This window comes from Lonchura striata, chromosome 5, assembly GCF_046129695.1.
Source record: "Lonchura striata isolate bLonStr1 chromosome 5, bLonStr1.mat, whole genome shotgun sequence".
Taxonomy (NCBI): Eukaryota; Metazoa; Chordata; class Aves; order Passeriformes; family Estrildidae; genus Lonchura; species Lonchura striata.
The window spans coordinates 34,457,125-34,471,939 of record NC_134607.1 but is presented as its reverse complement, the minus strand read 5'-3'; the positions used below and the strand labels follow the sequence as shown (position 1 = coordinate 34,471,939).

General features: G+C 41.0%; 1 protein-coding gene across 1 annotated transcript in view; it reads left to right on the top strand.

The window, feature by feature from the left end:
* The first annotated feature begins 8,099 nt into the window (after positions 1 to 8,099).
* ST7 (suppression of tumorigenicity 7) overlaps positions 8,100 to 14,815 on the top strand; it is a 148,542-nt gene continuing 141,826 nt past the window's right edge. The window contains exon 1 of the mRNA XM_021553502.3: positions 8,100 to 8,309. Coding sequence (XP_021409177.1) covers positions 8,159 to 8,309 — 151 coding nt within the window. The 5' untranslated portion in view covers positions 8,100 to 8,158. The remainder of the gene's footprint in view (positions 8,310 to 14,815) is intronic.

Below are 14,815 nucleotides of genomic sequence, written 5' to 3'. Positions count from 1 at the left end.
ATTTGTTTTTCAGTGGGTACTAATGTTAGTTAAAACTGAGGAGTTGAAATGCACCACCCTGTGCATTTTTGTGCTAGGAAGCACTTAATATGCTGCTTTCCTACCTTTTTTTCTAGGGAAAGGGAAAGGAATCGATCAGTCAGCTGACAAGTTCTGAGGTGCATCTCATCTGCTGAAAACTGGATGGTAGCTGGTGTAATATCCATGCAAGCACTTGCCCTGTGTGTGTAGGGACAGATCTCCACCACCAAGCTAGCCAGAATGACTTCCTTAGTATCAGAAAAGTGTGAGCCATTCAAGAGCCTGTTTAAAGTTCCTGTAGGCGTGTACTTGAGTATGAAAGGTTCTTTAACTGTCCTTGGTGCCAGGAGCCAGCTCAATTGTGAAAGCTTAGACCTGAGAGATGCTGCTAAGAAAATAAATGCCATATGCTCACGAAGAATTGAAGTGCTGCTCCTGTTCCAAGGCTTTGGTGCAGGGAAAAGATTTCTGCAAGACTGATTCTCTGGATGCAACAGAATTTGTTAATCAGTAATTAGTATGTGTCTTTTGCCAGTTTATTACTAAACTTAGTGAGCCATCACCTTCCCTTTAAGAACTTGTCTACCTCTCCTTAGCTCTTTCAGCTGGAAACATTGTGCCTTGCAGTCCTACCAGCATTTGATGTGGCCAGAGTTACTCCACCTGAATGTAAATGAAGAAGGGGGGAGTGTGCTGGTATATAATTTCCCAAGGAACAAATCCAGCTACCTGATACTTCACCCTCCTGGTAAGGTCCTTTCTGACATAGTAAAGTTGCTACCCAGGTTGTAGCTGCTGACAGAGAGTGGTAACCCAGTCAAAACACAGGTGATGACAACACTGAGAAACAGGGCAGTAGCAGATGCAATCGGGCACTGTCACAACCAAGGATTATTGTTCTAGGAATCGTGAAAGTTACCAACAGAGTAACATACCCAGTAAAAGAGGTTCCAAGGTTATAGATAACAGTGGGTTTTCAGTGCAGCTGATGGGTTTGCTACAATCATATGGCAGGTCTGTGGTGGAGATCACAGGACAAATGTCATGAAAGAAACCATCAGGGAATGAGTAACATGATAGGTAGTAAATGGGGCCAGGGATGTGTACTGAATAATGGGACTGCAGGCATCCACTGGTGCTTTGAGTACAAACACACCTTGTTCTCAACAAGTGGGTGCCCTATGAGAAATGTGAGAAATGTCAGCATTTCCTGGGCTGCAGGCACCCACCTCACTCCTAGATCTGTGACAGTCCAATCACTCTTGGCTGTGCAGTAAATTCAGAGCTGCATGGTAAGAGACAATAAGTAGGCTACCAGCCAGCAGTAATTTATAACAGAGAAAGTAATTTTATATTGTGCTTACCAACAGTAGCAGGTATGAGAAGGAAGAAAATCTTCTCAACCAGGTGACTTCATTGCCTTACCCTTCTGTGTTCTTCACAATCGGAAAGAGCTTGAACTACAAAATTTTTATATAAAAGCATAGCTATAATGTAGAATTTACCCAGGCCTGAGTTTAGCCAAAGAGAACACACTTTATTTGAAAAATGTAGAAGAAAAGAGATACCAACTGTTGAGATTAAGAGGGGAAGGAAGGCCTACAGTGAATTAAATAAATTTAGTGATTAGATATTAGGAAGAAATTCTTTACTGTGAGGGTGGGGAGGCACTGGGAGAGGTTGCCCAAAGAAGTTGTGGATGCCCCATTCCCTGGCAATATCCAAGGCTAAACTGAAGAGGGCTTTGAGCATCCTGATCTAGTGAAAGGTGGCACAGTGGGTTGGAACTAGATTATGTTTAAGGACCCTCCAACCCAAATTCTATGATATGATGTTTCATAAAATTTCTTCTTGAAATTATTTCAGGTAGTGAATATGAGCATCCCAGTTCAATGAAAGATACCCATTGGCAACAGCAATTAACATTAAGCTTTGTTTTCGGTTGTTGAGCAGTCCTGAGCTCTGTACTAGTGGCAAGTTTCATTCTCTCTCTCCTGCGCCCATCACCTGCCCACACAAGGCCTGAGACATGCTGCAGGGTCTGTCAGATCCTTCTAGCTGAACAAAATTATTTTAAAGACAAGGACTTGCTAGGAAATGTCACTTTTGCAGTCAGGAGACTTTAGAAGACTTGAGAAATGGCCATCATGATTCTTCTTTCCAAACTCTCTTTCTCCTTAACAGATTACATCAGGGTCATCAACAAGGCTTTCTTAAATGCAATGTGGTACAGTGATTACATCACTACTAAAAGGGGAGGCAGGATGAACTGAATTAAATAATGCTGTGAAAAAGGTATTTGGATCTGAAGAATGACTGCTGGGTACAGAAGAAAGAAAGCTGTGACCCAGCAAGAACAGATCAAGCAAAACTTCAGAGGAAAGGAGGGAAGAAAGTAAGATATGATGAAGCAAACTTGTAAGACACAATTGTTCTATAGCCTAAATTTAAAGACAAGCTCATAGGGACCTTCATCTGTGGAGAAGGTAAGAATAAGAACCTCTATGGGGGAGGTTTTCTCAGCAATGGTATACTGGATGGGGGTGGAAAGGCAAGACAAGCAGGAAAGGAGAAAAGTATTGCATCAGACAAGGCAAAAGGATATTTTGGTTCTTGATTTTGTGAAGGTTTAACAAGATTTGGCTTGGGAGCCAAATCTAGCTGTGAAATCAGTAAATGACATGCCATTTAGATGCTACCTTCTTCCATGGCTTGCTCAATCCCTTCCTGCCTACAGGCAGAGCTGTTCTTGTCCTCTGTAATCATTGCCAGCCTCAAGCAGCAATAATTGCCTGTACATGATCCAGCACTGTGACTGCTCGGTTTCTGTCCTCTGAATTTTTGGAGATTAAGTAAAATGTAACTGACAGTGGATTTCTGTGCTTCTACCAATATATAGCAGGTAAAGGTGCCATGTTGCAAATGCTAGAGGAAAAATAAGCTAAACTCTGCTCATTCCAGATTTCAAATGGGAGGAGTTGAGACCCTTTTTTCATTTTAAAATGTATTTTCATTAAATATATTATCAACACTCACTAAATTGAACATATTTTTCCTTAAAATAAAAAAAAGGTCAAGATACCAATCAGTGAAAAAAGGCTCTATCTTCTACATCTCCCACAAATGCATCTCCTTAAAAAAAAAAAAAAAAAAAAAAAAAAAAAAAAAAAGTGTAGATTTACTGTTTGGCTTCAGTCCAAAGCATGGATGTAGGGAGCAAAGCTTTTGTCCTTTTCCTCGACCTCAGCAGGGGAGGGAGAAAGCAGTGCTGGTTCCCTCTGGGCTTTTTGCCATCTGTCTCTGCCTCCCTGTTTCTCCCACAGCCTCCCGTGACGTACAGAACATGTGTGGATGCAGATGCCAGACTCTGACTTGTGGAGAGCTCCCTTTTGACCAGGGGCCAGCCTCGCAGCTCGATGATTGCTTTATGAATCCTAAGCACGTACCATCTTGCACAAATACTGACGTGTCTTGCCCTACTACCTCTTACAAAGAGGCTTCATAAAATGCCTCAACGAATGTGTGTGTCCATTTCACAAAAATACCTAAGTGCTTCTGGGGGAGATTTCCATGGATTTAAAATAACCTCAAAAAATTTGCTTTATCAAATGTGTGTGTTTGGGGTGGGGCTGACAGTCAGGGTGAAACTCCTATCTCATTTTTAGGGGGAGAAAAGTAATTAGGCAAAAAAGCAGAAGAAAAGAAGTTTGGGGGTTTTTTTTCTTTTTTTTTTTTTTTTTCTTTTTGGAATTTGGTTGAGGTTTTCTTTCTGATTATGAATTATTTTAAACACTACCCAAAAATATTGAAACTCTGCTCTAAAGAGCGTTGTACTAGCTATTTACCAACACCTTCCTTTGCCCTCTCTTTGCGCTGACATCTGATTTTTAGCTTAGCCAGTTCTAACCTGGGTTTTGTTACTTGTCATGCAATTAGGATAGCCGTTGGTTGAAGTTTTTGTCAGTAAAGATCATAAAACAACTTTCAGGCAGGCTCTCCTCCTCATGCAACTACTCTGACACATTACACAGCACCCTGTTTTCTGGAAGAGTACCCATAGCCATAGACAACATTTTGTTAATAATGGAGACAATTTTTTAAGCTTTTTGACAAAAGGTGCTCAAGGCATATTTGACTTTTCCTCATTAGTATTGGTGGTGTGTTTTTAAATATTACTGTCTTTAAGATGAAGATTATTCCTGTAATACTGTAATATCCCACTTTTAGAACAGGGAACAGAAACTTCAGTCTGGGCACACTGTTAAGTCTGGAGTTGTATACTTTTGCAATATCTTTTTTTTTTAATATAAAAATACATTGATTAAATTATAAATTAAGCATACATTTTATTTCAGTGTTTCTTTGCTTATTTTCAATTCTCCACATTGTGACTAAGGATTGTGTGTACTTTAGTTGAAAACAGATTTTTGGTATGTGATTACAGCTTTTTATGCAGACTTTGGTATGTCTGAAAAGTGCTGTGTACAGGATCCCATGAACTTTCCTCTAGTGCTTTCACTCACATTGGCACACTGCTTCTCAACCACTGCTGATTCTAGCTTATACTGCCATCTCCAGTTCAGCCCAGATATTCTTTAATATGCAGCTGATACACTTAGTAGGTGCTCTATATGCAGGTAGATTTACATGGATGTCAGTTCACATCTGGACATAGGCATGCATACATATGTACGTGGTTGTTTAATGTATATCTGGATTAAAAAGTGTTGGGCATAACACTGCTTAATGGAATTCACTTGCTAATGAGCTGAAGGTCGGGGGATGTCAGGCTCCTTTGACAGGAGCTGTCAAGCTGACAATGTTTCCCAGTGCTCACATATAAATGTGGCGCTCATGTAGGTCTCATTTCTGCCCTTTCTGAATGTCCTTGTGTGACTAGTGTGCCCGGTCATTTTTGGCTGCCAAGACTCCAATGCAATCTTATTTTATAGCCAGGTTCCAAGAAGGTTATACATTATAGGCCTAGAAGAGGTCTCTCATTCTTCTTCATTATCAAACAGAAGATTTTTTTAAGGTTTACTAAAATGCCCAAACATTTAAAACCCCACTTCTTTGGATCTTGGACTACTTTGGACCCATACAAAGATTGGATGGGCAAAATTTTCAAACTGGACTTTTGCTGCTCAGTGGTCCCATCTATTCTTTCTTATTTGCCAGGATCCAAGCTCAAGAAAATGTCTTTCTTCTGAAAAGAAACGAAACTTCACTGTACCTCATATTTAGTAACTGTCATGGCTTCTGCTTCCTGATTTCATTTAGCAAAGTCATCAACAGTCATATGAGAAATTAGGAACTCTGAACTGGGTTTATGGCAAACAAATTAGTACTGTTTGCACTTACAGGTATTATTTTGAGGTAGGAACTGAGGCCTTGTGTGAGAAAACTCTAAGCAAGTGAGATAACTGAGTGGAAAATCTTAGCAGAAAGGTAAAACACTATTTCCAAGATTATTTTTGTCCAATGACTCACTTCAGCTGTGTTCTGTCATCTTGACTTAGCAAATGAGTGCTTGAAGCCAGATGACAATCAAAATGGTGTTTTCATAGTACTGAACAGTTTGCTTCTGACTTGTGAAATGCATATTTCAAGGCTTTATATCTACTTGGAATTCATTCAAAGAGAACTGAGAGACGAGAGAATTTGTGTTAAATAGAACCTGAACAGTGAGCTTGCCTTGAGTGTCAGCTTAGGTGCTTCTTTAAAACAAACAGCAGAAATTTAATTTGTCATACAAATGCACAAGCTAGCCATGAGTCATGATATCCAGTGCATAATTGCTTGTCACCTCACACAAACATTTGGATTTAGACACACACTTTTAATTTCCTGAGTTTTTTGGGGGTTTTATTTGGGTTTTTTCTTGGGTTGGTTTTTTTAGGATTTTGGGGGGTTGGTAGTTTTGTTTGTTTGTTTTGTTTGATTGCTTTTTTTGTTTGGTTCATGCCACTGTTTTTTGTTGTTGTGTTTGTTTGTTTGGGGGTGTTTTTTGTTGGTTTTTTTCCCTTGTATAGCATCCAATGAAAAATCCTTTTATTTTTTTCATACTTTATGCTCACTCTGAAAACACTGGAGATGTGGAAGTGAAATGCACAACAAAGTATTAATAACTTCTGTAATTTCAGGGGAAGAAGAAGCAATGGTGCTTAGAGGAAGGAAGGCATAAACTTAATAACTGTTCTTTAAGTGGGCACAGTTCATAGTGTTTTGATCTTCTAGTAATACAAGAGATATAAAGAAAGCAGAGCTGGAGGAACCAACACAATTTACTCCTGCCTTTCAATAAAAGACAACAGAGAAAAATTGTTTATAATAGGAAACTCTGCAAAAGCTCTATACACCATCTCTGTGTTTCATATATAAAATAAATTGGTCATAGTCCATTTTTTAAAGATAAGCACTAATATACTGAAAATTAAAATATGTAGAGGAAAATTTATTAAAGTGAAAAATTGCCTGCTGCCTTGGTCTTTTGGCTACTACACGAGAAAATGTGAGGAATATTTTGATTTATAAATAACTGCATGATTGAATAAGGTTGAGGTTTTTCAGATGTGACCTAATGTATTAAGAATGTCTTCTCTTTAAAACTGGAAGGGGAAGCTGAAAAATTTGAAATGTGATTTTCTTTGGTATGTAATTGAACTATAAATGACCTATTGTATAGTTAATCTGTATATTCTAATTTTAAAAATTTTGTAATTTATTAGCAAGAAAAACTTCTGTCAGTCCTGCACCAATATTCTTATATGGGCACCGTGGTCCCTTAATCAGAAGATCCTGTCACCATCAAATTCAGAAGACACAGCCAGTGTTCACTCATCTTCAAGTCCTGCAGTAGTCTGGAAGAACAAATTTCATGCCTTTGCTACCATTAGAAGGTATCAATTTGTACAGCTACAGATTTGTTTAATGCTTTTGGGTATTCTAAACATTCTAGGAAACCTACTATGTTTTTCTCTGTGATGACTACTTCTTTGGCAGACTAGAAAATCTCAGGTCGGACTAGTTACTACCAGTTGGAGAAATTTTCAAGGATTTTTGTTCTTTTGGTAGTAGTTTATAAATAGAACCTGTTTCTTAAGATGCTGGAGAGTGTTATCCTACTGGATACAGACTGTAAGCACAGGAGATAGATCCAAACAAATTGCAGTATGTGGTGCATATTTACCTAAATGTTTGTAAACTGTGTTACACAAAAGAAAAAGAGAAAAAAAAAAAAAAAAAAAAAAAAAAAAGGCAGGGTTCAGCCATGTTTACCGACATGAATTTTTATCATTCTGCTGTCAAATCTTGTTTCATGAATAAATACCTCATTCATGGAAGAAGCAAAATGTATTTCTTAGAAGTACAATTTACTGACTTGAAGTTTATGCTTCACTGACACTATTTGAATGAGACGCACATCTAGTAGGTGTCTTCCCTGCCCTCGGCAGGGGCGTTGGAAGTAGCTATGGGTCCCTTGCCACTCATTTACTGTGCCAAAGTTATCTTCCAAGGAGGAGAGTTTTGCAGTTCAGTACTCTGCTGGGCACCACACCAGCACACGCACGCAGGGACTTCTATGTCCGTTTCATTATCCCAGCAAGAAGCTCAAAAGCACAAAAAGATCCTACGCGAGCGCTTTTTAGGCTTCAAGTCCTGCTGCGCGGTGAAAATGCCGCCAGAAATCACTGTTCAAAATCGCAAAGCCGCGGCGGGGAAAGCCGCCCGGCCTTTCCGCCGCCCGCGCCGCGGCCGCCGTGTCCGCGCTGCCGGGGCGGGCGCGGGCAGGGCCGGGGCGCCGAGCGCAGGGGCCGAGCCGCGGGGCGCGGCCGGGGGCAGGTCCGGCGCTGCCACCGCAGCACGTCCCCACCCGCTCGGCCGGAGGGGAGCTCGCAGGAGTCCATTTTATCGGGCCAGCCCTCGGCGGGGCTCGGCGGGCTCGGCAGAGCGGCAGCGCCCAGGGCAGCCGCGGCGGGCGGGCGGTGCGTGCGGCGGGCGGGGAGAGCCAGCCCACAGACACGCGCCGAGAGCTCGTGGCAGCAGAGAGCGGCGGCTGCGTTGGCTTCCCCCCACACTTCGTCCGTCCCCCCCCCCCCCCACCACCACCTTTTTTTTTTCCCTCTTTCCAAAAAACATGGCTGAAGCTGGGACGGGCTTTTTGGAGCAGCTCAAGTCTTGCATCGTCTGGTCCTGGACTTATCTCTGGACGCTGTGGTTCTTCATCATGCTCTTCCTCGTCTACATCTTAAGGGTGCCGCTGAAGATCAATGACAATTTAACCACAGGTAGGCTCCGATCGTCTGCCCCCGTGCCCTGCCCCGGGGCGGCTCAGCCGGCGGTGCCCTGGGGGAGCGCCCAGCGCCGCCCCCGCGGGTGCTGGAGTCCTGGCTTTAGCTGTTTACACTGTTCCTATTGCACTCAAGCGTTCTTACTAACCAGGATTAAAACTTCAGTTGTGTTTCTGATAAATACTAGATCTCACCTACAGAATGGAAGACGATCGCTGTTGCAATGGACTTTGCTTTGGGTGCCCGGACTCGCTCAGGTAGTGCCGCTGCTGTACTGAACCGGCAGTAACTTACGTACTGTCAGCCGGTCTGCATTGGGCAGTTACGGCTGTAATTTGTAATTGCTTGGTTTTCCTACCCATCTACTTTGATAATTTAATTCCTGCCCCTCCCCTCTCCCCAGTCTCCCACTCCCTTGCTAGAGACGACAAATTCGTTTTGGGGCAGCTGAGACGTAACCCATGAGGCATCCCTGCTCTGGGAAGTCAAACGTTATCTGAGCATTTTTCACCCAGCCCTCTGGCCTGTTTTCATTTGATAAGCCTCTGGCAATTCCAGCATCAAAGAAGAATTAAAAAAAAAAAAAAAAAAAAAAAGAAGATTCTGCATAAGGCAGCTTTCACATTAATCATAGAGGCAATTATAAATTGCATTAACAAATTATAAACTTCAAATGCAATTTTGGTCAAATTTTCACAATATGTCTTTGGACAATATCCTGTTTCTTTTGACATTACCGCACGTTGATTAGAACAGGAAGTAATTTTTGTTGCTTGATTCTTAATAATTTATGTAATGCGTACATTCCAGGTAAACACTGCAGGCCATGCTTGTCAAGGAGAAATGTCAGAATGCTTTATATTGTCATTTTCGCTATTGCAGAAAATCACAGGCGTCCATCTGAGACCTAATCAACCCCCTCTGATTTCTTCCTGAGTTTGATTAAACTAATTCCTGATGCACTTTCTCATTTGAAATGTTACTCCAGCTGAGTCATCTTGGGGTTTATTGAAATGTCTTAAAATGCAAGTAAAATGACAGTATGAAGTCTTTGAGGAGTTTTAAAAGGCTGATGGAAGTTGCAAAGTGCTTGATAATAATAAGTTACCAGGGAGAATGATAGATAGGCACAGTATGGTCTTTATGCATCATCTGTTTCTAAATGGAATTTATTTTAAAATTTGTAGCAGTAATAACATGATAATTTTTTGTTTTATTTAGTTTTTCAAAGTTTTTGTGAATTAATTAAAACAGATTTAATTTATTGTGGATTGCCTTCCCCCTTTATACCCCCCAGCTGATTACAGTTGGATTCTACTGCCATTAGTTTGAGGTTGATCATGAAGTACCACAGCAAATGATGATGTGAAAATAAATGTGTAAATGTTGCTACTAAAACTTCTATGTGGCATAAAGAAATAGTAGAGCGATTTAAGAAATGGGTATTTTCCCAGAACAGGCTGGATCTGTTGGTGAGTTGAGGTCAACCAAACTGGTTTTCAGAGGCAGGCTTAGGCAGCCAGTTAAAAAACGTGGTTTCGTGGGTATGGTTTGTACTTCATGAAGTTGTGATTTGGAAAGGTTTTAGAGATTTAGATCAAACACCTTAAACAGAGCCCACAGTGTGCTGCTGTGCTATGAAGGACTAGTGTGGCATAGAAGGGTACCTGCCACAAGAACCTGGCACTTGCTACTGCTGTGTGATTTTGTTTTCCCATACCTAGTGTTAGTATTTCTAAAAGGAAGTAGAAAAGCTGGAGAGGACAGTGGAAAAATGATTACAGGGCTGGAGAGAAGCATCAGAATAAGATTACAGTAAGGCAGTATTGTCATGGAGAGAGAGAAAGAAATGGCCTTTTAATAATGAAAAGAATTACAAGAGTTGATGACTAGAAGAAGGCAAACTCAATTTTGTCATAATCATGTGTTAATTTGTAGCAAACTTGAGTCAGCTGATAAAGGAGCCTGTGGGATTTGCATGTCTGAAAGTCTTCAAATCCAGTGGTGAAATAGGAATCACAAATGTTCATGCAGCCTTAAATTGCTTTTTGGCAAGGACAGGGCAGCAAGCTGTGCACAACTAGCAGAGTCATTGCCGATGGTTTCCAAGTAGATGTGTTGCTGGTCACTTGTATCAGAACGTCTGAGTAAGAACTGTGGGGTCTTTTTTCCCCTCTTTCAGTGTTGTACAGATGTGCATGTTGGTCATCCTGTGTACTTCAGTGAGCTCCCAAGCTTGGAGGTTCTCAGTTTGGCCAAGCATAATTTCAGTGTCCTTAGTGGAGTACATTACTGTGATTTACCCAAAGGGAAATCTAGTCTTTAATATAAAAATATTAATGTTAAGTCTGTTTGTGGTGTTTCATGTGGTTTGTTTTATTTTTTTAAATTTTTTAAGGTTTGCCGTCCAGATTGAATAATAAAATTATAAATAGGAGAGTTTGAAGTATTGTACCATACCATTAGCCAGGATGCAAGAGAGCACATTTAATATGCCAGGCTAGACTGTTAAATACAGAATAAGCAGTTGAGGAAGCAGATGTTGCCATCTTATTCCAAAATAATTAAATATGCCTATTTTATATAACATGCTGTCTTTTCTTCCCATGTTGGCACTGGCATGACTTCTGAATGCCACACTAATCTGAACCAAGACACACCTCTTCTAAAAATGTGCTTGTTTTTCCTGACATAAGAATTTGGATTTCTAGTCAAATCCTAAGAAGGAAAGAGGCACTGAAGTTCAACAGTTTCTGATTATTTTATTTATCCTTTCAAAGTGCAACAGAAAGATGGCTTTTTGACCAGAGCATTAAGTGTGACTGGCTTGTGACAAGGCAGACAGGAGGAAACCTGTACCGAGGGTAGAGAAATCAGATAAATTGATTTCCTAAAAGTGCAAAACATAAATACATGGGTATGAGCTGTGGACTGAGTCTGGTTCTTTTGGTATCTGTGGAGTATTATTATTCAGCTGTGCTGAGCAAGGCCCTGTGGTTACCAGCTGAGCTGCTAGAGAATAGAGAAGGGAGCATTACAAGCCTGCAGAATGGAAGCAAACAAATAAAGTTGTACTGCCAGGCCCCTGAGGTCAGCAGGCCCAGGGTAGTCATGGCTGGAAGAGCAAGACTACATCACCTTGTGGTGGCTGGGACAGAGTTTTTATCTGAGGAATATGGTATCTTTTTTCATTATAATTAAAAAATACCCTAATATTATGACATTCCTACTGAAATAAATAGCTATAATTTTAATTAATGTAGGATTTGTGATCAGGTAATAGACTTCTTAAAGCCCAGTACCTGAAACACTGTGCTTGGTGCTTGCCATTTGGAGAGGGAAGGGGCTGGTGTGGAGCAGGGCTGGCAGCACCGGCCGTCAGCAGATCCCCACTCACCCCTGTGGTTTGTGTGGCCAGGGGGTGAAGTGAACATGTTCAAAGTCCTGTAAATTAAGAATAACAACATTTTCTCTTTGTCCAGTAATCTCTCATAAGACACAAAATGCAGAGGTTTTAGTCAGCTTGGCCCACCTCACGTGTGTTCACCAGTGTGTGCATTGCACTGACTTCAAGAAGCAAAGCACTTGGAAAGGACCCATCTTATGAAACTACCTTGTGTTAAACCATGTAGGAAAGCTGAGGGTGATTTCATTAGCAGAAATACTGCAGGAGATGGAGAGATGGAGCCTGCTTCTCAGGTGTGGGCTCTGCTGTATTAGGGTGGTGGCTGCTGTCAGCGAAGCTCATGTCATCTTTCTGATCTTCCCTTTCTGGGCTTCCTGACTCTGCAGATCTATACTGCACATTGGTGTAATGTGCCCCAGTAAACTGCAGTGTGAGAAAGAAGTAACTTTTCATTCCCATGGTCTCAAATTCAAGTAGCAGCAGGGAACTTTTGCCTGTTACTAAAATTGAACTAATTTCACTTTTTCCCTGCTGCTGATAAGTTGGCCATGTGGAGCTGCGCGTGCGCAGGCTGTGATAATAAACCACCCTTAGGACAGAAGGGTTTTTTGGGCACTGGACACCTGGGAATGTGTCTTCCCTGGGCTGGGGGGCACAGCTGCAGGGGCTGGAGCTGCCAGTGCCTGCTCGACCTCTGAAGCCACCGCCAGTCAGGTGTGTTTGCTGTGATAGCATCTTGACAGCCGGTCAGGAGGTATTGTTCCCCTTCATAAATTTAAGCTAGTGCAGTTAATCATGAGGGCTGGAAAACATTAACCTGACAAAGGCCAGGGAGGTTCAAATAGTTTGAAAACCAGTGAACAGATTCTTTTAAGAAGACCTGAAGCACAGTTAGTTTTAGTTTTGTAGACTTGCAGGTGGTTGTTTGGTCTTTCTTCAGAGCAATCTGCCATCGTTGTGTTGAGTTTCTCTGTAAGCATCTGCTGTGCGAGTGTGATGGTGGGTGAGTCAACAGAGAACTTGGAGCAAAACTCTCTGCCACCAAAGGAGATGGAAGAATTCTTAACTTCCTGCAAGTGCCATGTAGATTTGTTTGGGGTATTTTTAAGAGCTTGACTGTTGAAAGTAAAATTTCAAATGGCCATGGCCACTTCTGTCAAGATCAGCATCAATCCTGCATACGAAATTCACAGAATCAGTTACAGACAGGTAGTTTGCTCACTGACCCAAAATGACTTGCATTAATTTTTGCATTTCTTAGAATTTAAATTAAATATTTACTACATACTGATCTTATTTTCTACTTAGTGGAATTAAAGTAAACAGGGTTTTCGTAACTGTTAACCCCCCTCTTCAGTTATATCACAGTACCACAAAGCATTTTTAGCAGCATTTTGCTGCTGAGCCTCCATTCAGTGTTTGGATGTTAGAGGGTTTTTTGGCCTGCCTTTTTGGGTTTTGTAAAACTTAGTTTTACTGCTGTAGGCTAATATTCAGGAGGCTATTATAAAACAGGTTTTAACTGTTTTAAGCGTGTATTTTCATCACCGTACACTTGGAAACTCTCCCTTTAATTTTTTATGGAAGAGATTATGATGTGCTTCAATGTAGTATGTTACTTTTGACAGGAAGTAGACAAATCTTTGTAGATTAAACTGGGGATTCTTGGGGGAAAAGCCATATCAAAACTTGCTGGATCAATGCCCAATGGATGCAGTATACAATGATACTTATTTTCTACGAATTTTGGCATTTCTTCACAGCTTGACTTTTTGGTTGAACTAAATTTTTCAGTCAGCATCAGATGCTGGAAACAGAGGGAAGTTTGTAGGAAATGCAAGGTTTTTAGAAAATACTGTTTTTAGAAATTGACTTTCTTACTGCAAAAGCTCTAGAAGATTTGCAGTCAGTATTTCAGGGGAAATGTGTAAGCCAGAGCCTTCAAAATAATTTGGATAAAATCTTGAGTGAGCTTACTGTAACACTGACTGATATACAACCATGGAACTGTACTGTCAGCATCTAACTGAGGTCTGATGTCCTCTGTGTGCTAATGAAAATCTTCCAAAATACCCCTAAAACTGCATGGGATTTTCCCAATGCATCCACTGAGTGTCTGGACACATTTAGCCCAAAAGAGCATAAGGCCCCTATCGTTCACAGGGGTCATAGGTCCTAATTGTCTGAGTGGCTGCAAAAATACCACCAGTCTAAGTTAAAGAAAGAACTTAAAATAGGCATTTTTTGTGGTTATTTTGCAAAGCAAATGCAAAAATCCAGATCATAAATTTGCAATTGTGAAAGACAAAATAAGTGCTAACTGATGTCAGTGCCTCAAGGACTGGAAAGAGAGAGAAAAGTACATAAATCTGTGCCAAGACTGTACATTAAATGAAAGATAGAAGGTCATGATGCCTGCCTGAGAGCAGCACCTGGCAGGAATTAGGAAGATGATGTTTCATAAAACAGATTTTGGAGGGAATGACCTGCCTGTGTTTTAAAATGGATTCTCTGAAAGGAGCTATGGAGAGTCTAGCAAAACCACACTGTTAGCCTAAAGAAGCTCAAGCTGTTTACCTAATCACAGAGAAGCTATTTCATAGTAGCTAAGGAGGTGTAAGAGCTTTAATCTAGTTGACAAACATATAGTGAGCTTCGTAAATATTTGGAGGTAAAATTCATGTTAACTTGTCAGAATTGGAGCCCAAATCATCAGTGGTCTGAAGAAGCAGCCTGGCTGTGAGACATGCTGTGTGCAGTGCCCTTGCTGTAATGGAGACGTGGTTGCTTGTGCTGTAAACTCTGTGGTGGGAAGAAAGTAGTAGGTACTAAAGTAGCCTTTAATACAGGGAAGACAGATCTTAAAAAAGAGGTGGCTGCAAACTGAACCCAGAGAGGAATGCACATGTGAGGTGTTCTTTGTAAGAGATTTTTGAAGATGTGCTTTTGGATCCAGCTGTTATGTCTTTGGTTCTTGTAGTATGAAGACTCGCAGTAATGAGGATTGCCAGGCTCTTCAGTGGGGAAATTGGGAGTGAAATCTAATGGCCCACAGTAAACAGGAGAGCTGGCTAGTTAAAACACTATAATGCTGAGG